We start from the raw sequence: 26,031 nt of genomic DNA on the forward strand, positions 1-26,031 counted from the left end.
CATTCAAATTCATATTCCAATTCTAGTTTTCCATACATGAGTTTCCCACTAGTCAATCTGGCAATTAAAGCTTCATAAACAATCCACAAGGTATGAGAATGTGTTCATGTGTAACATGTAATGGTTATACTAAATAAAAGTTGAGCATATGATTTAAGGATCTATTCAAATAATTAGCATAGGTAAACATGAAATAAAGCTAACAATTATCAACAAAAATTGAAAGGTAAAACTATCACTTAAACTATCATGAAAGTGGAAAGCCCAAGGGGAAAAATCATCACCTTATGAGTCAAATCGCCTACTAATCTCACTAGGAAGTGCGTGCGTCCTTAGGATCGAATCCTACCATGAATTGTGAAATTGTACGGTTAGATCCAAGTTTTACACACTATATATGGTTAAGATCATAACCTAGGATTTAGATTACTTAGATTTAGGGTTTCATCCTTGAGTCTAGGTCTAGGCTTAAATTCAAGCTCTAATTGATGTAACAATTAATAACAATATTAATGATATTACTAATCACAAAAATAATAATCTAATGATAGCTAATAATATTAATAATATTAAAATGATAACAACAATAATTAATATTAGATATCACTAATAACAATTATTTTAATAATAATCTAGTCATAAGCAATAATAATAACTGGTAAATTACAACTATTATTATTATGGGAAAAATGGGATGGCCCATGAAAGGAGGTCGAACCAGCAACCAACACAAACCGATGAGCCAAGCTACTCGAAGGATAACTACGGTCAGAGTGGGGCCGACCATAGGAGAGGTCGGCATGGCCATAGGTCGGTACGACCTCCGACGAGCTTCCTCGAAGAACAACTTAATAAAGCTGCCATGCCTAGCAAAGGAGGCTAGGAGCTACTGGAGTCAACGATCACAAGGACATCACAAGCTTGCTTGGTCGGTATTATCATCGGAATGATACCGTCCCACTGATAGCTCGGTATTGTCCATCTCCAAGGCACTATCTGACTCTACCGTCTGACCTTATCTATGGGTCGGACGGGTCTATTGGCTTTCGACTGACGTCCGATCCTACCCGAAGCAAACGACCCGGGGATCTCTCTTGAGATCTCAGGGGATAGGGTTGGAATCCTAGAGATCTCGGGAAGATCTACGAGATATGAGGAGTCCTAAATAGAAAGGATGTCCAACGATGTGATCTTCCCTTTAATAGAAAAGATCTTTCGACTGTGTGATCTTCCCTTTATTATAAATAGGGAAGCCCCTAAACGGTGAAAGGTACACACTCAAATATAACCCAAAAACTTTCATAGACTGGTGACTCTTTTCGTTAAGATTGTTTCTACAAAGACCCAAATCCCTGACTTTGGCATCAGAGGGTCCCCTGCATTAGCTAGGGTCTTCGTTGTTTTGTTTTGTGTGCAAGCACCCAAGGGTCTTAGAAAGGTCTACCGGAAAATTGCATCAACAGTTTGGCGCCTTCTGTGGGAAACGACGTCAAAGCCGTTCCCTGCTTTACCAAGATAAACTGTGATGGATAGAGGGAAGAAGAAAACCCGAGTCTCCCCTGTTGTGCCTGATCTTACGCCACCTGAGCAGCCTGACAGTCACCGAGGCTTCACCTCCCAACAGCAGGCCGACTCCGGTCCCACCAGGTAAGTTCAACAATCTCGCAACAGAGGACGGTTGAACTCCGTTGAGCAGTAGGTCGCAGTGCGAAATAATAACATGAACTCCATGAGGTAGTTGTTAGAACAGCTATAGCCCCAGCGAGTGCAGAGGACTGCCTCGGAAGCCGAACAAGTGGGCCATAATCCTCCTCAGCCTTCCAACATGCCCGCCACCTCTCAGAGAAGTCGGAAGCTCTGGTCGACCAGGTCGGCCCCTTGTCATGTTTCTGGGATTGCAGCTTTACCCGCTTCCGACCTACATCACGAGTTGGACCGAAAGAAGCGCGACAAAGCTCCGCTCGAAACTACGGCCGAAAGCAACGAACCGTGGGAAGCCGAGCTCAGGGACTTGCGAGGTCAAATTGGAGACATACAACAAGCCTACAGTACAAATGCTCCAACTCAAATGGAGGATATTGAGCCTCCGTTCACTGTTGACATCATGTAGGTGCAACTGTCGGACCGGTTCCAAATGCCACAAATCACTCCCTTCTTAGGAGCTACTAATCCGTCCTTGGAGTCCTTCAAGGTTTGGATGAAGCTCCACAACGCGTCCGCTGTAGTAATGTGTCGAGCATTCTCCTTAACCTTAACTGGAGCAGCCCAACTGTGGTTCAAACAACTGAAGCCGAACTTTATCAGCTCGTTCTCCCAACTCGGTCAGGTTTTGTCACGAACTTCATTGGAGGAAAGGAAAGACTCAAACCAGCCTCTCACCTTCTCCACGTCGTCCAAAAAGAAGGAGAACTGCTGAAAGATTACATTAAGCGCTTCAATCTAGAAGCGATGCAAGTACGGAAGCACTCCGAAGAACTTGCTTTGACCGTGATAATGGAATGATTAAGGGATCCCAAATTTCTCTTCTCGCTGGATAAGAACCCGCCGACCACGATGACCGATCTACTGAATAGGTCGCGAAAATATTCCAACGTCGAGGAAGCCTCTACCCTACGAAAAGTTGTCCAGGGCAAAGGAACGGCGGGCAAAGAAGAGCAACTAAAGGTAGAACCTAGCTCGGCCAGTGGGAGCAAGAAGAGGAAGGACGACTGATCGCGAGATAATCAGCGTCTGAGCAAGCAGCCCGACAGCAAATTCAAGACACACTCTTAACAAGACGCCTAAACAAGTCTTGATGGAGATTCATTACAAACGCATCCTCAAGTGGCCGAGCAAGTTGAAATCCGATCTTGGTAAAAGGAGTAAAAATAAATTCTGCCATTTTCATCGGGATCGTGGTCATTCGACGAGCGACTATTTCGACCTTAAGCAAGAGATCGAAGGGCTTATTCACAGTGGGCACCTTGGCAAATATGTCAGCCATCGAGGAGATCGAGCTGCCTCAAAAGACGAGCTACCCATCAATAATGAACCAACTGGGGAAATCCACACCATCTTTGGAGGTCTTAGCGGAGGAGGAGATTCAAACCGAGCTCGAAGACCCCACACAAGGAGCATCGGTCACCCCGAATTGGAACGAGAAGTCCTTTCCACCAGCAGGCCTTCGAAAGAACAAAAAATAAAAACCTGTAGCCTGACCTTCATTGAAGAGGATGCTTGAGGAGTCCATTCACACGAGGCTTGTGGTCATAATGACCGTAGCCAACCGGAAGGTATTCTGAATTCTTGTGGATACCGGATCCTTGGCTGACATCCTCTTCTCACAAGCATTTGACAAGATGGGAGTAGGTCGGTCCCGTCTTCGAGCCCTCAAAACTCCTTTGCTCGGATTCTCAGGTGGCAGAGTTATACCAGAAGGGTCAATACAACTCCCGCTCATTGCCGGAGATGGACAGAACCAAGTAACCACAATGATCGACTTTTTAGTGGTGGATTGCCCGTCTGTCTACAATGCAATCCTTGGCCAACCCTCTATCAATGCTCTGTAAGCTATAGTCTCGACCTATCACTTGATAATGAAATTCCCGACCGATTAAGGCGTCGGGTTGGTTAGAAGAGACCAACATGAAGCTCGGCAATGCTACACGATGACACTAAGGGCTTCGCATCAGACGATGACCATTGCCTCGTTGGACCCTCGAGAAGACTCTGGAGAAAGGGGTTGTCCTGTGGAAGACCTCGTTCCCATTCCACTCGATAGCTCCGATCCATCTAGAACGGTCTAGGTCGGGTCGTCTCTGACATCCCCACTGCGGGATAAGATTATAAACCTCCTTCGATAGTATGCAGACGTCTTCGCATGGTACCATAAAGATATGCCCGGCATTGACCCAAAAATCATTGTTCATCGGTTGAATGTCGACCCCGATCACCGACCAATTCGACAGAAGCGCAGGCCGCTCGGCCCTGAGTGATACGCAGTGATTGGAGAAGAAGTCAATAAGCTCCTCAAAGCTGGTTTCATCGAAGAGGTTTATTACCTGGACTGGATAGCCAACATCGTTTTGGTTAAAAAGTCCAACAGGAAATGGCGGGTATGTGTTGACTACACTGACCTGAACAAGGTCCGTCCTAAAGATAGTTTCCTTCTCCCTCGAATTGATTAGCTCGTTGATAGTACGGCCAGGCACGAGCTACTAAGTTTTATGGACGCCTATTCTGGCTGTAATTAGATTGTAATGCATCCATATGATAAGTCAAAAACAACTTTGTCATCGACAAAGGCCTTTACTGTTACCGAGTTATGCCATTTGGATTAAAAAATGCCGGAGATACTTTTCAGCAGCTCCTCGACAAGATGTTCACCCGTCAGATCGGGCAGACAATGAAAGTCTATGTGGAAGATATGCTTGTCAAGAGTATTAAAGCTACGGATCATGTCTCTGATCTTGAAGAAATGTTCCTGGTTCTTCGGGAATATCAGATGAAGCTGAATTCAAATAAATGTGCTTTCAGGGTTAGCTCGGGAAAATTCCTCGATTTTTTGGTCAGTCAACGAGGAATCGAAGTGAACCCTGAAAAGATTAAAGCTCTGCTCGACATGAATTCACCAAAAACGATAAAAGATGTCTAACGCCTTACAGGAAGGATCGCCGCTCTCAATCGCTTCGTGTCTCGGGCTACAGACAAATGTCTCCCTTTCTTCAAACAGTTGAAAGGGAAGCAGGTCGTAGACTAGACAGAGGAATGCGAGACGACTTTTCGAGAACTCAAGCGATACTTGGGGTCACCACCATTGCTCTTCAAACCTGAACAAGGAGAATCACTGTTGTTGTATTTGCCTGTTTTAGATGCAGCTATCAGCTCGACCTTGATCAGGGAGCACGAAGGAAAGCAACTCCCAGTATATTACATGTGTAAGGCCTTAGTCTTAGCCGAGACGCGATACCCAGAGCTAGAGAAATTGGCGTTGGCACTGGTCATTTCCTCTCGTTGATTGCGACCATACTTCCAAGCTCACACCATCATTGTCCTGACCGATCAACCTCGGTTGACCAAATGGGCAAACGAACTAAGTGAGTTTGACATTAAGTATCAACCCTGAACAACTATTAAGGGTCAAGCAGTGGCCAATTTGATCGTCGAGCTTACCCCAGCGTTCGAACAAGGATCCGAGATGAACCTCCAGTCCGAACAAAGTTCTGATTTGACCGTTCCGACTAATCATCAGTCCAAACTAAGTTCTGATCTGACCATTCAAGCCAACCTAAATGTTCAACCCAGGCTAGAACTTATACTGAGCATTTCACTTGAGCAAACATTCAGTTTTTAGACTGATCCTGATCTGCCTAGGTGGACGTTATATGTTGATGGCTCATCCAATTCTAAAGTCAGTGGGGCCGGGATAGTCCTGGAAGCTTCAGATCGTGTATGTATGCAATATGCCTTAAGATTTAGATTCCAAGCCTCCAACAACGTAGCAGAATACGAAGCCCTGCTCGGTAGACTCAGGTTGGTAGCTGCCATGGGAGCCCAATACCTTGAAGTCTTCAGCGATTCACAGCTGGTCATCCGAGGATTACCAAATTAAGAAGGAACGCATGAAAGCATACCTACGGAAAGCTAAGGAATTAATCAGTAGATTCCAGAAGTGCAATGTCGGCTTGGTCCCTTGAGTAGAGAACTCCAAGGCTGATCTGTTAGCAAAGTTGGCTACAACGGATGAAGATGATATCCCAAGATCAATTCCAATCGAATTCCTCACCAAACCGAGTATTAGCGAATCTGACCTTGCCATGGCTCTTTCGGTAAGCTCGGAGGAAACTTGGATGGATCTAATTATCAACTTTCTCAAGGAGGATAAGCTACTAGAAGATCGAATGGAAGCACGCAAGTTGCAGACTAAGGCAGCTCACTACACTATGGTCAACGACATCTTATACAAAAAAGGGTTCTACCTTATCATAGATGTCTCCGACTGGATGAAGCAGAGTACGTCCTAAGGGAAACCCGTGAAGGTATTTGCAGAAACTACTCTGGTGGCTGAGCTTTATCCCATAAGGTCATTTGACAGGGGTATTATTGGCCGACCATCTAGGCTGATGCCCGACAATATACCCGAAAATGTGATAAATGCCTGCGATTTGCAAACATACCTCGACAACCTCCCAAAGAACTGACCTCCATGGCCGGGCCATGGCCATTCGCCCAATAGGGCATCGACATCATCGGCCCCCTCCTGACTGGCAAAGGCCAGGCCAAGTTTGTTGTAGTTGCAATCGACTATTTTACAAAGTGGGCCGAAGTCGAGCCTCTGACAAAGATTACCGAGTAGAAGATAACGACTTCGTTTGGAAAAACATTGTGTGCAGGCTTGGTATTCCGTGCATGATCGTTTTTGATAATAGAAAGCAGTTCGACAACAAGCAATTCCGAGGAATGTGTGAGAACCTTGGGATCCAGAATGTTTACTCCCTGCCACGACATTCGCAGGCTAATGGGCAGGCCGAAGCAGTCAATAAGATCATCAAACACCATCTTTGGACCAAGCTCAAAAAGGCTAAGGGAGCATGGGTAGAAGAACTCCTCAATGTTCTTTGGGCATACCGAACTACAGCCCGAACAACCACTGGGGAAACTCCCTTTTCTTTAGCCTTCAGAGCTAAAGCTGTTACCCCAGTAGAAATCGGGTTACCAACTGCTTGGACTGAGTCCTTCGACGAACAACAGAACTCCGAGCTAATGGCTCTGGATCTCGATCTTCTCAAGGAAAGAAGAGAACAATGTCGGACCCGGAATGCAATCCGACAACAACAAGTAGCATGTTTCTACAACGCCAGGGTAAAAGTTAGGAGGTTCTGAGCGGGGGACAGTCCTTCGAAGAACCTTTCAAAACACTAAGGAACTTGGCTCGGGAACCTTGGGCCCTAACTGGGAAGGACCGTACATGGTGACAAGTACAAGCTGACTAGGATCGTACTGTTTTGAAGATCTGGACAGTTAGCTCCTACCTCACCCACGGAATGCTGAACATCTCAAGATCTACCATCCCTAAGGAACCGATTCATATTGATAACATGGTTTATTGTGTACTGATCAAGTTCGAGTTAGTGCAATAAAATCCTACATTATGTTTCTTTCTCTCGCGCCTATGGACGACCATTCGTCAAAAACATCTACAGAGGGCTTCCCAAGCCAACTTGGAAGAATAACCCCTATCTACGTGCTAACCCCCCAAGTGGAGGTCGGGTTCTACAAGCACTTACATAGTAAGCAGAATACTACTAAGGATTCTCCCTAGTAAAAAAGGGAAAAAACCAAGCCGACTGGTTGGATCTCGAAAGGAGCAAACCTCCGATGGCTACCACAACTAAGGTTTTCAAGGGATCAACCCTCTTCCCAGGATCCGAATCTTCCGATCTATCTTCTTGATCTGATTCATCTACTTAGAAAAATTTGCATACAAGTACTATGCCAAAAAGTGAATTGTATAGATAAAGCTCCAAGGAGCGTATTACATTAAAGTCCACAAAAATTGAAGGTACAAAAGGGGCTTGTCTTTAAGCCTCGGGGGCTACTCAAAAGGCACGTCTTCAGCAGGGGCCTCGGATTCAGAGCTTGCATCTTCGAAGCCAGAGAGGTCTAATTCAGGATGGGCCTCCTTGACCTCTTCGATACACTTCATGAATGCCATTTGGTACGAGGCGTCCCTGTCTTCCTAATATTCTTTGGAGGACTTGGATTCCTTGACGGCATCCGCTCGAGCTAAGGGGATAATCACTTGAATCTCTACCTCAGTCATCTCAAGCTTTGCCTTCAGCTCCGAATTGTCGGCCTCCCATCGAGCCGACCTATTAGAAGCCTCGGCGAGAAGCTTCTTCGTCGCCACTAGCTTAGCCACCAGATCTAAAGCTCGAGCCTCCGCGGCAGAGCGGGCTTGGGCAGCCATAACGGCCGCAGCTTGAGACTCCTCGACAGCAATGCGGAATTGTTCGGCTTCAACTCCCTTTTGCAAGAATTTATTCTCGCTCTCCCACGCTTCCTTCTACAAGTGCATAATATTGCGGTGTACCTTTAGGAAGTAAGGGGCAAACTGCCAAAAGAACAAGAGAAGGTGTCAGAACTTGTATGGAGGAAGGGAAAAGGTACTTAAGAGGATCGACTCATCCCAAGGAAACTCTTCGTCGCGGATGCAAGGATCGCGTTTGGTGAAGAGTCCAACATGCCAAGGAATTCAGCAATGGGGATGTGTCGTTCTGCCCAAGGCATGAGCTCCTCTACGACTCCGTGCGTTGTCCTGAAAGGACGCTGTCTCTCCTCCTGAACCTTAGAAGGCCCAAAGGAGGCCCGCTGGTCTCATCGGCCTTTATGGGCCGAGCCTCGGCAGAAGGCTCAACAGTTCCCCGGACCTCGGCAGGACAGACCTCTTCGCGAGCGGTCGCCTCGATCGTCACTTCAGTAGTAGCAGGGGCAGGCTCAGCAATAGCTCCCTCATCCTCGACCTCCACGATAGTAGGAGACGAAGGATTGACTCTCCCTTTGCTCTTGGAGGTCGTTTTCGTCTTCTTCGCCGCACAGTCTCCTCGGGAAGAGGTGCCTTGTGCTTTGAGACGGGCTTCAACAGAAGATGAGCTTCAAACATCTCTGCATCAGTTAGAACGGAAGAGGATTTAGTTGCAAATTCAGAAAATTTTTTAAGTCCAAAAGGTCAGCCAAAGCTCTTACCTGTGAGGTCGGTATTAAGACCTGACTTAAGTAATAGTTTCGGTTGAAGAAGTCTTTTGCAAGATTAGTTTTCCTCTCCCAGTGACCTTGCTCCTTTGATCCGAGCAAGAGATTCGTCTCCGAGAAGGGAAGGGTGTTTGAGAATATTTGCATAAAAAAAAGGTATGCACGAACTATTAAAAACATTGGAGATCGATCAATTGAAGAACAACCAAAAAAGAGCTAAGTCCAAGGAAAGCAGACCTGGAGTAGTGAATGCGGTGGGAACCAAGCCACAACGCAAAGTCAAACCCGGTGCTTCCCAACTGCCATAAGCCCAGAACCACCCGTCCTTCCAGTTTTTTTGGAGGTTGGGACATTTGTGACCATACCCCCTCCGGTCCTCCTCCAAGCGGAGAGGTAGTACCAGCCCTTATGAAAACGGTTGGGCTTCACTTAGTACATATGGAGGACGTCGACGGTAAGGTCGGGTTGCTTGAGGTCAAACCAAAGGACGGAACAGCTGATCAACACCCTCCAAGCATTGGGGATCAGCTGTCTTAGAGCCAACTCCAGATAGCAAGTACCCGTCTTACTAAGTTTTGCAAAGGGAGCCTCAGGCCACACTAAAGGGCGACTTGAAAAATGGCAACTGCTCCCTCTGGAGGATGAGTAGGGAGCTCGTCCAGTGAGGGGACTCGGAGGACGATCGACTCGGGTATATGGTACCCTAGTCTAATTCGAGCTAGGTCAGTCTCCTTGAGGGATGACCTCATGGGACCCTTCTCCTCTTCCTCATACTCCCCCGGGGATTCGTCTAATTCCTCCTCAACAGGCAGATCGTGCTCTGCCTTAACTGGCCGCTTCGCCGGGAATGTTTCCAACACTCGCAATGATTGCAATGCCTAAAAATTGGTGTCGCTCATGATCACCAATGTCGACATCGGGCGAAGGCTACTCGCCCCATTGTCGTTGTCAGAGCCTCCCTCCCACGAGCTTAGTGAATCCGACATAGCAGTTAGCCCAACAAATGCCGAGAGTCGGTAATGAAGAAGAAAAGAGAAAATGGAGGGGGTGACTTGAAAAATAGGGCTCAAGGGAGATTGTCGCCTTGTCACCACCGGTGATTTCGCAATGCAGATTGTTGGAAATTGTCTTTGCAAGCGGTGACGAAGGGGAAGACGCAAAAGGAAGAAATGCAAACGGACTTAGCCAAGGCTTAGGGTTTTTCCTCATATAGGGGATCCATGTGTCGGCTTTTAAACGCTCCCATTAATGCAAACCCCGTACGACGACCCTCAAATACCCTATCTCGACACGTGGCGCAACCCCGCTCGTCGCTCGACCCTATTACCAAGAATGGCCACACGTCGCTCTCTAATTGGTTTGGCACCGAAAAGACGTTTTGACAGGTCACATGGCCTCGAGCCACGACACGTCACCTCGACTACGTCGTACATGATTACTGACACACCTCAACTCCCGTGCTAGTCGCCATACTCGACATTTATGGTGGGACAGTCCGACCTAGGAGCTTCCGACCTACTTTTCAAGTCTGTGCAACCAACTTGAAAGTAGGGGGGGCTTAATGTTATGGGAAAAATGGGATGGCCCATGGAAGGAGGTCGAACCTACAACCAGCACAAACCGATAAGCCAAGCTACTCAAAGGATAACTACGGTTAAAGCAGGGCTAACCATAGGATAGGTCGGCACCACCATAGGTCGGTACAACCTCCGATGAGCTTCCCTGAAGAACAACTTAATAGAGCTGCCAGGCCCGTCAAAGGAGGCTAGGAGCTACTGGAGTCAACGATCACAGGGACATCACAAGCTTGCTTGGTCGGTATTATCATTGGAACCGTACCGGCCCACTGATAGCTCGGTATTGTCTGTCTCTGAGGCACTGTCTGACTCTACCGTGTGACCTTATCTATGGGTTGGCCTGATGTCCAATCCTACCCGAAGCAAATGACTCGAGGATCTCTCCTAAGATCTCGGGGGATAGGATCGGAATCCCAGAGATCTCGGACGTCGAAGATCTCGGGAAGATCTCCGAGATATGAGGAGTCCTAAACAGAAAGGATCTCCAAGAGAGTGATTTTCCCTCCAACAGAAAAGATCTTCTGACTGTGTGATCTTCCCTCTATTATAAATAGGGAAGCCCCTAAATAGTGAAAGGTACACACTCAAATACAACCCAAAAACTTTCATAAACTGGTGACTCTTTTCCCTTAAGATCGTTTCTACAAAGACCCCTAACTTTGGCATCGGAGGGTCCCTTGCATTAGCCAGGGTCTTCCTTGTTTTGTTTTGTGTGCAGGCATACAAGGGTCCACCGGAAAACTGCATTAACAATTATTATAATAACCACCAATATTAAAGTAATAATTGTTATAACTTGTAATAATATTCCACCATAAACTAATGATAATGATAATTAATAATAATAATGGCAATAATGATATCAATATTTATTAATAATAATAATATCCAATGATAATATTTACTAATAATTATTAGTACAATAAAATAATATTCAATAAAAATAACAATAATGATATCTAATGATTAATGATTATAAAATATTAGCAACAACAATAATAATAAATAAAGAATATTATTAGCAATAGAATTAACAAATATGATTGATGATTATAAAATATTAGTAACAATAACAATAATAAATAAAGAATATTATTAGCAATAGAATTAACAAATATGATTGATGATTATAAAATATTAGTAACAACAACAATAATAAATAAAGAATATAATTAGCTGTAGAATTAGCAAATATGATAGAGTAAAATGGCTTACCTAACTCGAACCTGATTTGGGTGAGTCAACTCAACTTGACTGGGTAGGGACTCGGGTGCAAATTGACTCAACTCGGTATGTGGCTGCTCCCCAGCTCCGACCCAAGCATTTCTAGTATTGTTGGGCTAGAATCAGCCAGAAATTTGCTTGATTCGGCCTTGACTCACTGAGTTAACCTGATTTGACTTGGTAGACCCCCAATACTCTCTTCCTCCTTTTTCTTCTTTTGTATGCTCTCTCTCTCTCTCTCTCTCTCTCTCTCTCTCTCTCTCTCTCTCTCCCCCCACAACCAGTTAAGGTTGCTGGAAAAATAATCCAGCCAGGAATTTGAACAAGACTAGAACTCGAGTTGACTTGATTGGTTGACCCAAGAGACTCTCATCTCCTCTCTCTTTCTTCTTCTTCTCCTCCTTTTTTTTTCTTCCTGAACAACCAACAACAAAAATAGACCTGCCACTAGATCTAAAATCAGATTGACTCAGTGAGTTGATTCAACCCAAACATCTTGTGACTAACCTAATAATAGAAACCCGACAGGAGAGTGTTAGACCCAGTGTTAGCTACGAACCTACTTCCTTCCCTTTTGTTCTTCACTGACTGGACACCTATGCTGAGTCAGAACTTTGCCAGATTTGTCAAATCAGCTCAGTGAGCCAAAAAATTCAAGCGGACTCGAGATCTGACCTGATAGTGCAACTCGGACAGATGGACAGAATACCATCCCTTATATCCAGTGTTCGAAGTGTCGGTATCGCTACTAGTTTCATTGGCCAGGGATATGGAAACAATATCGATATCGCCGATAATATCCCTGATAACCGGAAATGTTGGGAAACATGGGAAAAACGGTCGAATTTTTAGCAAAACTTCAAGAGATGTTAAAATGTACATATTTGCATATTTTGAAAAAAAAATTGTAAAAAGAATGCATACATAACAAGTTTCCATTTAATGGGGCCTTAAAAGCATGTGTTGTTGTAAGAAATCAGTCCAACCATCACATCTGGCCTATTTAATCATCCAACCTTCTATCCAAACATCCATCGATATTGTAAAATATCAACAACAAATGATATTTCACCAAGAAATCATCAACAATTGGAAAGGAAACGGAAGATTGTGGTCTCAATATCGTGCATGTTACGATATTGATAATATCAAGATATTATCAATATTATCAATGACAAATTGAACACTGCATATAACCATGTGCCCATGAAAAAAAAATCGAAATAAATTTTTTTCTAATAAACTAAATTTTAATGATATCAATTCGTTGGCGATATTGAAATATCGTCGATGCACTTACGATACAAGCATTACCTAGAATTTACATAGTCGAAAATATTGGTGATACATTGGTGATATTGATGCATTGGTAATACAAGCGACACTTAGAATTTACATAGTTGAAAATATTGGTGATTACATTAGTGATATTGATACGTTGGCGATACTTAGCGATACATTGCTAATACTTGGATTTTGTTATACTAACTGCGTTATCGATATCGTTGAGCTAGAGATGAAGATAATTTTAGAGATATTTCAATAATATCGGAGATAATTCGAACACTACTTATATCTACCTTCTATCTCGAACAGACTAGTCCCTGAAGAGAGGGAGAGCACAACTCAGCACTACTCGAAGAGTTGGATCCCCACTTGGGCTGACTTGGTGAGTTGGTGCGGCAGCTCACAAACTCTCTTTCTCGACTCTCCTTCTCTTTGAATGTTGATATGACCGGGATTGGATTGTAGGGATTGAGTGTTCACCAGTTGGGCCACACAATGGCCAGTTTGGATCACGAGATTGTATTTTCCTCAAGACCAGCAGCTGACGCCTTTAACAAGGAAGAAAACTTCTCCTCTAATGGCAATTTCTCAACCATTGCACCTTTCTTCGATTTCTTTCTTTAGGGAGGTTTGGATTAGCGAGATGGAGGTTGTGGATGCCGGTTTTCAAAGCTCTAATGCAGTTACACCGATGGGTTTGAAGGAAGAAGGAATTGGCCAATTTTCTAGGGTTTTTATAAGCGATGAGCAAAAATTGGGTTGCTAATTGAATCTTCCGATTTATAGCGATGTGCTAGTTCTCCTAGACCGTAGGATTGAGAATAGATTGTCTAGATTGAATCGCGGTGTTTGGTTTCTAAAAACTACTTGTAACCAATAGTGGGAAATTTGTAGCATTGGTTTTCTATGGAAAAACCCTAATCCGGGTGATAACAAACGGATGGTTGAGATTCGCACGCACCAACAGTCCAGATTTGATAAAAACCCCTTCTCACCAGGGTATTCAAAATTGGTTACGTTTCGGCCATAAAGGCTAATACGTAACGGTAATGGTTGATACCGTTACGCATTACAGGGTCGTAACGGCCACCCTCTCTTTTTTGTGCCTGTAACGGCCGTTACATTCCATAACGGCCGTTATGATACCGTAACAGTTGTTACGAGCCTAAAGAAAATAGGAAAAATAGAAAAAAGAAAAAAGAAAAAAAAACATACCCTTTTTTTTCTCCTCCTCTTCTCCTTCTTCTCCTTCTTCTTCCTCTTCTTCTCGGTTTGCGGCTGCAGCTGCGGCCCTTCTTCTTCTTCTTCTCTCTCTCCCTCTCTCTCTCTCTCTCTCTCTCCCTCCCTCTTCTTTCCCTCTTTTCTTTTTGGTTTCCCTCTCTCTCTCTCTCTCTCTCTCTCTCTCTCTCTCTTCTTTTTCATTTCGGTATCGGAAAGAGGAATGGACTATGTGGCTGTTTCACAGCCACACACTTCAAGTTTCTTTTTTAACATGTTTTGCGGTGCACGCTGAACAGTGCACTTGCACTGTTTTGTTATGTGGGCCCCACCTTGATTTATGTGTAGTATATCCATGCCGTCAACTATAATGTTTATTTTCCATCAAACCTATTGATAAGGTCACATAGACTTTGACCTTGATTAAGGGAGAACACAAATAGTAGCTTGATCCAAAAAAAAAAAAAAATGTCTTAAGGAAATTTTAATGGTGGGAATTAAATCCTTATTTTGTGGTTCACCTAAGATTTGGATCAGCCTCATTTTTTGGACCAGGCCTTAAAATAAGTTGGCAAAAAGGATGGCCCACATGGATATACAACAAATGCGTTGAGGTGGGCCCCACTTTTAAAGGGATACTCACTAGTGGTCCACCGAAGATTTAGATCTACCTGAATTTTTCGACCGTGCCTTAAAATGAGTTGGCAAAATAGATTGATGGCATTGATATACAAATACATCGAGGTGGCCCACCTGGCCCACTAGTGGTCCACCTGGCCCACTAGTGGCCCATCTGGATTTACTTTATTATTATTATTTTTGCCAATGCCCTTAAATGAGTTGCCAAAACGGATGGATGACATGGATATATAATACATATTCGAGTGGACCCCAGTACATGGCCCTAAAAATTTATACATGACGTATATATTAACTAAAAATTAACCAATTAAATTTTGGAACCATTGTTGCTAAGTCACAATCCCAAAATTAAATAACTCCTACAATTTTCATGATTAGTTTGCGGACACTTGTTTTTTGAAATAAGACCATTTGATATTTTTCATTTTTCACTGTCCAATAAATGTCCTCCAATCCATTAGTGGGATAAGTGCCAATAGATTGCATTAATTTGAGGTTAATTTGGGGCATCAAATGGTCCCCCAAACCAGCCCTGAATCGACAACACTATTTACCTCAATTTAATATTATTTTTTTAAAAAGATTTATGGGGGAAAATGATATCAAATTGTTAGGTATATGAATTATATAATAGGATACAAAAGTCCCTAAACTCTATATATTGAAATAAAATGCATGTGAGTCACGTAGTACGTAATGCACTAGTACTATAAATAAAAGGAAAACTTGAAAATATAAGATGTTTTGGTATTACATTCATTATAGTAAATTTATATAGATATTATATAGTTAGAAAACTAAATATAAATTTACCTAAACTATTTACCTCAATTTAATATTATTTTTTTAAAAAATATTTATGGGGGAAAATGATATCAAATTGTTAGGTATATGAATTATATAATAGGATACAAAAGTCCCTAAACTCTATATATTGAAATAAAATGCATGTGAGTCACGAATTATGCAATGCACTAGTACTATAAATAAAAGGAAAACTTGAAAATATAAGATGTTTTGGTATTACATTCATTATAGTAAATTTATATAGATATTATATAGTTAGAAAACTAAATATAAAAGGTTTGCAATTAATTCCAGGTTGCTAGGTTTATAAATCCATCAGACAACCCTATATAGCATTCTCACCAAAGAGTGGGTCGTTACACCACCATAAACATGTTCCAAATTATTAATGAATGCATATTTGGAATATTTAGAATATTCCGGATTTAATGGATATTTTTCCATAATTTTTTGACCAAAAAAAATAAAAATTGCAATGTTGCACACCCCGTATCAGCTGTTACTGCCCCGTATCGACCATATCTGTATCGGTAATGGTGGGCACCGTTACGCCCACCGATACCGTTACGAAACACCTTGCTTCTCACAAATCATGGTTGAGCTGGAAAGGAAAACATAATCTTTCTGTTTGGAGACGGTTTTGGCACACACACTTGATAGGTTTCAGGCTGATTTTCACCGCACACACGTGTGCCTGCACTCATACGGATACCCATAGTTTTGATTCGAAATGTCATCCGGACACAATGGGTGATTCGGATTCCCCAGAGGTAAACAGATGGTGGGCCACATTCGATGCGAATGGACGGTTTCCATTTAAAACTCCCTAATCCGTGTGATAACAAACGGATGGTCGAGATTCGCATGCACCAACTGTCTAAATTTGATAAAAATCCCTTCTCACGGATCATGGTTGAGCTGGAAAGGAAAACATAATCTTTCTGTTTGGAGACGGTTTTGGCACGCGCATTGGATAGGTTTCGGGCTGATTTTCAGCGCACAAGTGCACCTGCACTCGTGCGGATACCCACAGTTTTGATTGGAAATGTCATCCAGATACAATGGCGATTCCGATTCTCCAGAGGCAAACAGATGGTGGGCCACACCTGATGCGGATGCGCGGTTTCCATTTAAAACACTCATGGCGGGAAAATGAAAAGAAAGAAAGAAGAGGTTTTCCTCTTCGAGTCATCCGTCAAAACTGGGCTGATCAGGGGCGCCCACGCCCTGTGTACACACACTATTAGTGTAGGGTCCATGGTGATGTTTGATGAGTGATCCACTCTGTCCATCCACTTAGAACAATCAGGTTACGCTATGCTACGAAAACCAAACTGGATCAGGTGATTGAGTGGCGGCACAATCTGGAAGATGGTGAATGGCCTTATGAAATATAGTGCTTGATTTTCTGGTTGAATGGTTATATCTAGATGGATAACTAAGACGGTTTGGACAATTTCAAGAGTGCCTGCTTGATTTGTAGTGTAAATAAAAGGACAATTTAGATCAGATTTGGATCTCCAACGGACCGTGATTCGACTCTATCGGTTGCATGTGCTGAATCTCAAACATACACACACATTTGTGTAACACATCTTGACCTTGGCTCACATGTGTGATTCATCCAAAAATTGGTTATTATTTATTCTCCGGGGTTGGCATCCAATGGGTTACCCGATGATCAGTTAAATAGTTATGAAAAAATCTGAGTTGTGTGGTATAAGTCAGTTTTGAAGTTCAACGACTGGTCTTGAAATCCAACAATTAGATTTAGGCTAGATTGAATGTGAACGTTCAAATAAGTTAGATTTATGTATATTGGTAACCACTCGAGTACTGAAAAGTGCGGGGTGTTACATATTCCATCTCATCGGACTCTACATTGATGTTTTGACTCTCAAATATGAGAGTTTTTCACAATAAATCAAAGGTACCTGACATTATTGTCTGTCCTTGTGCAAGATAGCCAGTCCAATGAGTCGAATGTATTCTGAAGTGCAGAAATCCTTGCAAGACTGAATTTCAAATGGTAAGCCCATGCATGCAGGTAATACTTGTCACCACAGAATAGCATTGATTTCATTTGCAACCATACCTTCTTTACTAATTCTTGGAGTGGACATACTATTTTTGTCTTAGGGTATGCATGACATGTTGCTAGGATCATGCCATATCGGTAGAATTCCATCTGTTGACATGTTATTTCATAGGGAATTCTAAAATTATATGCCAAATACTCTCTTTAGCTCCTATAATCTTTTAAGATACATTTAAGTCCAAACAGTTCTGTCTTGTTAAAGATAAAAGGATAAAACTGATTTTCTGAATAACTTTTGCATTTTTCTGTATGTATTTAGGGTTTTTTAGAAAGTAAGGCATACCCACTATTGGAAGGATGCGCATCTTTTCTGTTGGACTGGCTGGTTGAAGGCCATGGAGGTTACTTGGTTACAAACCCGTCAACTTCTCCAGAACATCGTTTCATTGCTCCTGATGGTAAACCCGCAAGCGTGAGCTATTCATCGACTATGGATATGGCAATCATAAGAGAGATTTTCTCTTCAGTTGTTTCTGCTGCAGAGGTAATACTTATTTATTGAAGGTCCTATTTTCTACCTTGATGAACCTTGTTCTGTACAGATGCCTTGCAGATCTATATTTCATATGCAGTAACAAAATCCAAATTTCTTATGAACATAGGTTCTGGGAAGAACTAATGATGATTTAGTTGAAAAGGTCAAAAAGGCACAATTAAGGCTTTACCCAACAAGGATTACTAGGGATGGTTCGATCATGGAATGGGTAAGCGAACATTTGTATTATTATGATTCATACACATGCACATATCCTTTGTACATGTGGCTTACATGTTCCTCAGCCTGAACCATCTACCTAAATCAAATTGATTGGCTGATCCTAACTTCTGATCAGTGGGTGTTTTTTTTAATTTTTATTTTTTGTTGAATTCAGATCAGTGATTATTTTTCAGTTTAACCATCCATTCAATGGCCTTCAATTACACAAGTATGGTTGTGTTTTAGGGGGCGTTTGGATAGGAAGTTACCTAAGATAAGCTACTTTTGCCTTAAGTAGCTTATCTTGATTTCTACTTATTAAACTGAAGTGATTAACTTTAAATAAAAAAGCTACTTATAATTGATCATAAACCAAACTTATCTCAAATAAGTTGCTTATTTACTGCTGTAAGTAGAAAAAGTAACTTATTTGGTGGTATCCAAATGGGCACTTAGTGGCCTTTTTATGTTCTTTTTTGAGCCATCTAAGTGGGACCACAATGTGATGGTTTGGATTGAGGTACATGTATGCCACATATACTGTGGTTGTCTGCATGGGTATGGAATGTCAAACGCTGGAAGAGTATCAAGTAATTCCTCATAATTTTGATTTTCAACTTGGGTTGCTATTCGTAATTGCACGTCAGCTTGCTAAATTCTAGCAAGTAACAAAATGGAGGCTTTTTTTCTGTCCCTTAAGAAATCCTCTATGTTTGTCACAGGCACAAGATTTTGAGGATCCAGAAGTGCATCATCGGCATATATCTCACCTGTTTGGCCTTTTCCCTGGTCATACAATTACCCTTGAGAAAACTCCAGACTTGTGTAAGGCTGCTGCTTACAGCCTTGACAAAAGAGGTATACTCAAGGAAATCAAGGAAGAGGATTGTTTCATCACTGTGTTATTGATCCATTTGAAAATTTGAACTTTAAATACACCTGTTTGCAGCCCTGAAGTTAATTTACATATCAATTTATTTGTTTCTGTTTTGCGTGTGCGGTTTTTTTTTTTTTTTTTGAATTATTTCTGAGTTTCATGATTCTGGATGCGAGATTACAAGCGCATGTGGGTTATTTTCCATTGATATATGACCTCGATAACTTGCTAATCTATGCTGGACTGTTGCAGTTCATGTGAATATGTTGAGTCATCTACTGTCCCATATGGATAAAATGTGCAGAATTGTTAGCCACTTTATAGTATTTTGTTTAATTTATCAATATTCTAAGTATTGGTATCATACTGCCTCTCCCAACCTTCGGATTTGGAAAATATCTTAGGAAATATTAGGAAAATATTGGATGTACTGCATAATGTATTGCAGTTTGAGGGAGGCATAGGGAAAACTTTAGGAAAATGGTAATTTTTTTTTTGTGCAACCTCAAGAGAGGTTAAAACATATGATTACACATCTAAAACTCAAAACATTAGGGGGAAAAAAAAAAAAAAAAACCTGCACATAAGTGTTCCATTAGATTGCTGACCAAGAGGCATATCCCAAAATGACCATTTTCAGTATCTTGGATCATGAATTCAAGAGAGTGAAGAGATTGAGGATGTTGCTCATAGAATTAGAGTTGGTTGGATGAAGTGGAGATGTGCCTCTGGAGTTTTACGTGATAGCCGAAGTGGAAATGTGCCTATGGAGTTTTCTGTGATTGCTGCATACCATGAAACTGGAGGGGAAATTTTATGGGATAGCTATGTGATCAACCATGCTATATGGGACCGAATGTTGGACAGTCAAGGAACAACATGTTCATAGGATGAGCATAGTAGAAGTGAGGATGTTGAGATGGATAACAACATGTTCATAGGATGAGCATATCGGAAATGAAGATGTTGAGATGGATGAGTGGCAAGAAAAGGATAACATTAGGAATGCATTTGAGGAAACTTAGGAGTAACACCAACAGGTAATAAGATGAGGGAAAGTAGACTCAGATGGTTTTGGCCGTGTGCAATGGAGACCAAGTAAGAACTACACAGGTTAGGAGTGAGTCAACCCAAGTTGAAGGCTCTAAATGTACAGGGGGGAGGCCTAAAAGGACGTGGGTGGAAATAATAAGAAAAGCATTGGGGACCTATGGTTTAACTGAGGTTATGGTCTGTGATACAGTGGATTAGCATGACCAGATTTGTGTAGCTGACATGATGATGATGATGATGATCATGATAGTTTTCCATCCTTTACCAGACAAAAGTATGAGTTCATACCATTCAAATATCTTATAATACGAGCAATAGAATGCAAGGGCAATAAAAGTTATTAAACATAAACATTACAACCAAGAGCTAAAAAGAACAAAAAGCATACCTTTTTCTAAGATCAAAATGGAGTTATGAGCCAGTAAAACTCATTGTCCTTATTTGAACCAACACAGACATAATAATGTTGCTCAACATAGTTGTAGTATTTTGCCCATCACTTGATGTTATGATACCAGACTATGTAGTCTCTAACAGATGGATGATACACGAGTACTGTGCACCAATGTGCCATCGGTGGATACAGAGAGTCACCATAACTACCACTGTTGGTTCCAGTGGCAGTGGCTATGGTTGTGTGTAGAAACCTCCATACCCATATCCGTATCCTAGATATATTTTCTCCATAGACAGCCATATCCGTCCACATCTGTAGGTGCATCATGACCATAGCCATACCCCCGTCTGTTTAGGCTCGAAATCCCTTTCCATTTGATATTTCTCCACCAATCCATTGTCTTCATGCGAAACAACTCGAGTGTGGTTGTTAAAACACACCTAGGAAAAGATTACCCCAAAAAATGTCCCAAGAAAATTTTTTTAATGATATTTTTGGCGTATATATTGCTGTCATTGATGCTCACAGATCAACCGATCCCTTGCATTTAAACAACGAGACGAGATGACAATACATTGTGATATATCAGCATGTACCGATTATTGTCATACATAATAAATTTGCTTTTCCCGAAAGTTTTTATATTGCTTACATTGATCTGTCGGCTGCCATCAATACATAGAACATTGTAAGTTACAAAGCAATGAAGTTACATGTCCACTTGAGATATGGTTTTCACAACAAGGCCTTACTTAGAGCTATTGTTGAATCTCAGTTTGTTAGGTGGTGGTTTGGACCCCTTATCATATAGCTGCCAGTTGTAGCCTCAATTGTATTTTCATCACTTGGACAGGAGAGGAGGGCCCAGGATGGTCAACCACATGGAAGACAGCTTGTTGGGCACGTCTTCACAGCAGTGAACATGCATACCGGATGATCAAGCATTTGATTGACTTGGTAGATCCTGATCACGAAGTTGACTTCGAAGGGGGACTCTACAGTAATTTGTTCACAGCGCACCCTCCATTCCAGATTGATGCAAATTTTGGGTAAACAACATTCTACATGCCTAATTAGACGGAGGATTACTGGAACATCAGGATATGAGTAACTCCATGTTGCGCCAGTTCATACAAGCAGGGAGCACTATTTAGTTATCCAAACTGTTGATCTGATGGTCTCCACCATTTTCTTCTTCTTTGGATGGGGCTGGGGTTTTGAAAATCTCCCAGGTTAGAAGATCCTAACCCTTTATTCAGTGGGGTAAAAATAAAGATTTAAGAAAATAACCCAGCACCAACCCAGAGAGAACTCCAAGTTGGGATGGCTATGATTATTTCTGAAAGATTGTCAGGCAGGCTCTGTACATGGTTGGCCCATCAGATCATTGATCCATATCACCACTATGATCCCCCTTGTGCTGACTGCATATATGGGGAAACTTCATTGATTGATGCATTAGGAAGGAATAACTTTTCAAAGGTAAAATGAGAACGGGTTGCTAATTGCACGTGCCACATGCTGTTTCATTTGTTTTCATGCAGGCAGTGGAACCCACACACCTGAGTGTGGCACCCTTTTGCTGCTCGGTTGGCTCCTGAGGTGAACCAATCAAAGGGCCTATAAATACCTTTTTCATGTGAATGTGGGATTGACATTCCACTTGTAACTCTATGGATGAATTGCAACCCTAAGAGAGGAACATGTTCCATGGGAAGAACAAAAGTTAATTTTGCAACCTGAAAAGCAGCTAAACTAATGTGTTTTCATATGCCAGTTTTGCAGCTGCAATTGCGGAAATGCTCGTCCAGAGCACTGAAAAAGATCTGTACTTGCTTCCTGCCCTACCACGAGATAAATGGGCAAGTGGGTGTGTTAAAGGGCTGAAGGCCCGTGGTGGTGTGACTGTCAACATATGTTGGAGGGAAGGGAAGCTTCATGAAGCTGGTCTTTGGGCAGAGAATCAAAATTGGCAGAGAAGATTGCATTACAACGGTACTGTTTCTGTGTTTAGATTTTCTGCTGGCACTATTTATACATTGGATGGACAGCTGAAATGCTTGAAGATGTGCTCTCTCTGAAGCAGCTATTTAAAAAAGAAAAAAGGAAAAAAAAAAGATGTGATCAAATGAATCTCAGGAAGAACTTGCCTTTGATTCTTTCAATTTATTATTCAACATCCGTGGTCATTTGATCACATGCTGTTCAGGATTTTGGCAAAATTAATAATTTCAGAGTTAATATTTTCATGCCTATGACAATATTTTTCATGTTGGGTAGTGATCAATTAAAAGAGCTTGTATTTATTATTATTATTATTTTTTTAAATTTCTCCAAGGATACTTTCATGCTATGCTGTGTTTGCATTTTGGTTGATCCTGAAATTGAATTAACCAATTCAGAGTGGAACAGCTAACGGCTGAACTGAACTTTGGCATTGAGCCATCCTTGAATAGGCGAGATTCATTCAGTGAATTGTTGAACAGTCTAATTCCTTTTTCAAATTTCTAGGGTTAGGTTGAAAACTGACGCCTAGCCCTAGCAAACATATTGTAGGCAAACCTTTAAGTGATCCGGATCCATGTATCTGGTAGGCTACATCACCTGATGGGCTGATCCTCTAGATGATCCAACTATCTGATCGTCTATTTGCAAATTGATGATTGGGAAAATACTAACAGTTAGAAGTTAAAATGGATGGTGCGGATCAACTTAATAAGTTTTTTGGGGAATGGACTGTTGGGTCAGTGGCTATGAGACCCTCTTCTTCCCGACCCTTTGTGGTAAAAACTCTGGTAATTCCCACTACGGTTTAGTAACCAAGGTGTTTAAAACCCTCTTTTAATACTAATTTTACAAAATATTGTTAAATTAGCGTTTCCAAAGTATGAGGAATGAGTTTCTTTTGAATTTCGAATATCAGACTGTTAGGATTGTGGATTGGTGTCTATAAAAGGTGATTGACAACCCCATTGCCACGCACGCAAGAAAACACGAGAAAAGTCTCAAGAAATTCAAGTCTGGAAGAGCATATCACCAAAGCGATTTCCGGTCTCACGACACTTCTCTCCTTATTTTTGGATGAACTGCTCTTCTTTGTTTTGAATGCTGATCGATGGTCTTTATTAATATTATTATTATTATTATTATTATTTTGAGAGAGAAGGGGAGAGTTTATGTTTATACTACTCCATGGTACATGTCAAACACGAACATGGTGAATGGGACCATTGATCTTGTGGGCCATATTGTGGGTATGCCATGTAAAAAAATGATTTAAAAAAAATAAAATAAATTTTTTTTTAAAAGATGAAGAAGAAGAAGAAGAAGAAGAAAAGAATGAGATGAAATGCTTTATCTGTTCCATTGTGTAAGTATACAGGCATTACCTGCAAACATATTAAAGAAATATTATTATTTTTTTTTTCAGAAAAAAATATTATTACGCTTCTATATCATTACAATTTGAAGCAGGGGATGAGAAATGCTACATATATCATATGGTGCCTGTAAAGTTTCTTGAACCATTAAATTCAATCATGATAGGAAAGTGGTGAAAATGTTGAAGATTGAAGGGGTATTTGTAGAGAATTTGCTAAAATTGTGGGTAGGTTAGATTAATGTAGTTATGATTGGTTTAGGGAAGGATTATAGTAAGTAATGCATGATTAAGACTTAATGGTGGATTAAATGAGACATGGGGTGGCATGACATGATGACATCATGCATAAGGTGTTTTATGGAGAAGGGTTGACTTTGGGGTACACATGAGAGGGGTGGTATGGGTGTGTGACATCACACACATAGGTAGAGATTCTCTCACCTATGTGTGACATGTGCATGTGTGCATAATGTATGTTGTGCACGTGTGGAATATAATATATGACGCCATGTGCACAAGATACACCAATAATTCTTCGCGGCCTATCTCACTAACAGAGTGTCGTACAGATGCACGAGTGGTACCTCGATCGCGGCAATGGGAAGATTGATATGAAATAGGTTTCGAAGTATTGAGTTTCCGGTCAGTCGGGTGTGTACTATGCACGGCTAGTTCAGGTCTCGCCAAAGGCGTCGATCACCATGCACATATGTAAGGTTCGTATCCTGGACTGTACCATTTCGTAGACTTCCGAGATCCTTCCCGTCGAATTCCGGCAACTTGCGACGCGTAGATAGCATTTGCACGCGACCCTGAGTCACACCTTCTCTACCTGAGTTGACTTAACCCTAGACTTGTACCTTAGCGACTGCATCGTCGCTGCAGTTCCAACACAGTGTCTTGCACACCGATGCGATACCCAGGGTAGGAGTTGTGGGCCCGCATTTATTTCGAGAAAACACCGTGCGTTGCAAATCTCAAGAAAAGAATCTTTACTATCCATCACATCAATCAATCAAGTCAAGTATAACTCATCCATCTCTTACCAACAAAGCATGACACCCCTCTCTCTCCCATCCCCAAAGTCAACCCTTCCTTACAACAACTCATTCCTCTCATCCCTCTCTCCTTACAACTCTCTCTCTCATTTCCCACTCCATTTTAAGTAATTCCCAAGGCAGGAAACGTCCAAGCTTCCCAAATAGAGAAGCTAGGTGTGGCCCACTCCCTACCACCCAATCTCCCATCCTAGCCATCCAACCTTCATCAACTTCCATCAAAAGGAGAGCCAAGGAGTTTAGGAGTCCAAGGAGCTAAGAAGGAGCGAAATCGGTGGGTGATCATAGCGCTAGAACTTAATTTTTGATTTAGGGCCCACATGATTTGGGACCCATATTATGTATGTATTGATGTATGTGTTAAAGGGGCCCATAGTGGCGGGGCCCCTCCATCACTCGTCTCTCTCTCTCTCTCTCTTTCATTTTTATAGTGATGATAAGGTGCGTGGCCCACCTAATGTGTTCAGCCACATTCCAGACCATCCAGATCTTTTTCTGGACGTCCAGTTGGTGGGGCCCACCTTGCTGTCTGTTTAGATTGACCTGGACCAAATGGAAAACACAAATATCGGCTTGACCCAAGGTTGGTGGGCCACACGTGTGGACCCACCTCAATGTATGGGGTGTACCCTCTCCGTCCAGCTAGGGATGTGGGGCCCTACCATGATGAATGGGTTGCATCCTCATCGTCCAACTGCTGGACGATGGGACGCACTGTGATATATCTGTTTTGTCCATGTACCGTCCCTCTGTTTTGCAGGACGTGGGACCCACCCCACACGTGCTGCATGTGTGGGGGTGGAGCCCACCTTGATGTAGTGTTGTATATCCCAGCCGTCCATCATGAGGTATGTCTTATATTCAAACCGTTCATCTACCGGCCAGTAGCCCAGCAACTAGACTAACGTCAGCAAGTTCTCTGGTCCCACCGTGAGGCATGTGTATATCCAACCGTCCGTCCATTTGGAAGCATGGGGCCCACCC

The 26,031-nt window shown here is 42.1% G+C and overlaps 1 protein-coding gene across 4 annotated transcripts in view; it reads left to right on the top strand.

Moving 5' to 3' along the window:
- The window catches only part of LOC131219066 (alpha-L-fucosidase 2-like), an 88,513-nt gene extending 65,597 nt beyond the window's left edge, over positions 1 to 22,916 (top strand). For 2 of the 4 annotated variants that reach the window (XM_058214041.1, XM_058214040.1), the window contains 5 exons: positions 17,843 to 18,067; positions 18,186 to 18,287; positions 19,003 to 19,138; positions 21,461 to 21,656; positions 22,385 to 22,916. In XM_058214041.1, coding sequence (XP_058070024.1) covers positions 17,843 to 18,067; positions 18,186 to 18,287; positions 19,003 to 19,138; positions 21,461 to 21,656; positions 22,385 to 22,688 — 963 coding nt within the window. In that variant the 3' untranslated portion in view covers positions 22,689 to 22,916. Of the gene's footprint in view, positions 1 to 17,842; positions 18,068 to 18,185; positions 18,288 to 19,002; positions 19,139 to 21,460; positions 21,657 to 22,151; positions 22,210 to 22,384 lie in introns of all 4 variants that reach the window. The other 2 variants (XM_058214042.1, XM_058214043.1) reach the window with 2 other exon arrangements.
- The last annotated feature ends 3,115 nt before the right edge of the window (positions 22,917 to 26,031 follow it).

Source organism: Magnolia sinica, chromosome 11, assembly GCF_029962835.1.
Source record: "Magnolia sinica isolate HGM2019 chromosome 11, MsV1, whole genome shotgun sequence".
Classification (NCBI taxonomy): domain Eukaryota; kingdom Viridiplantae; phylum Streptophyta; class Magnoliopsida; order Magnoliales; family Magnoliaceae; genus Magnolia; species Magnolia sinica.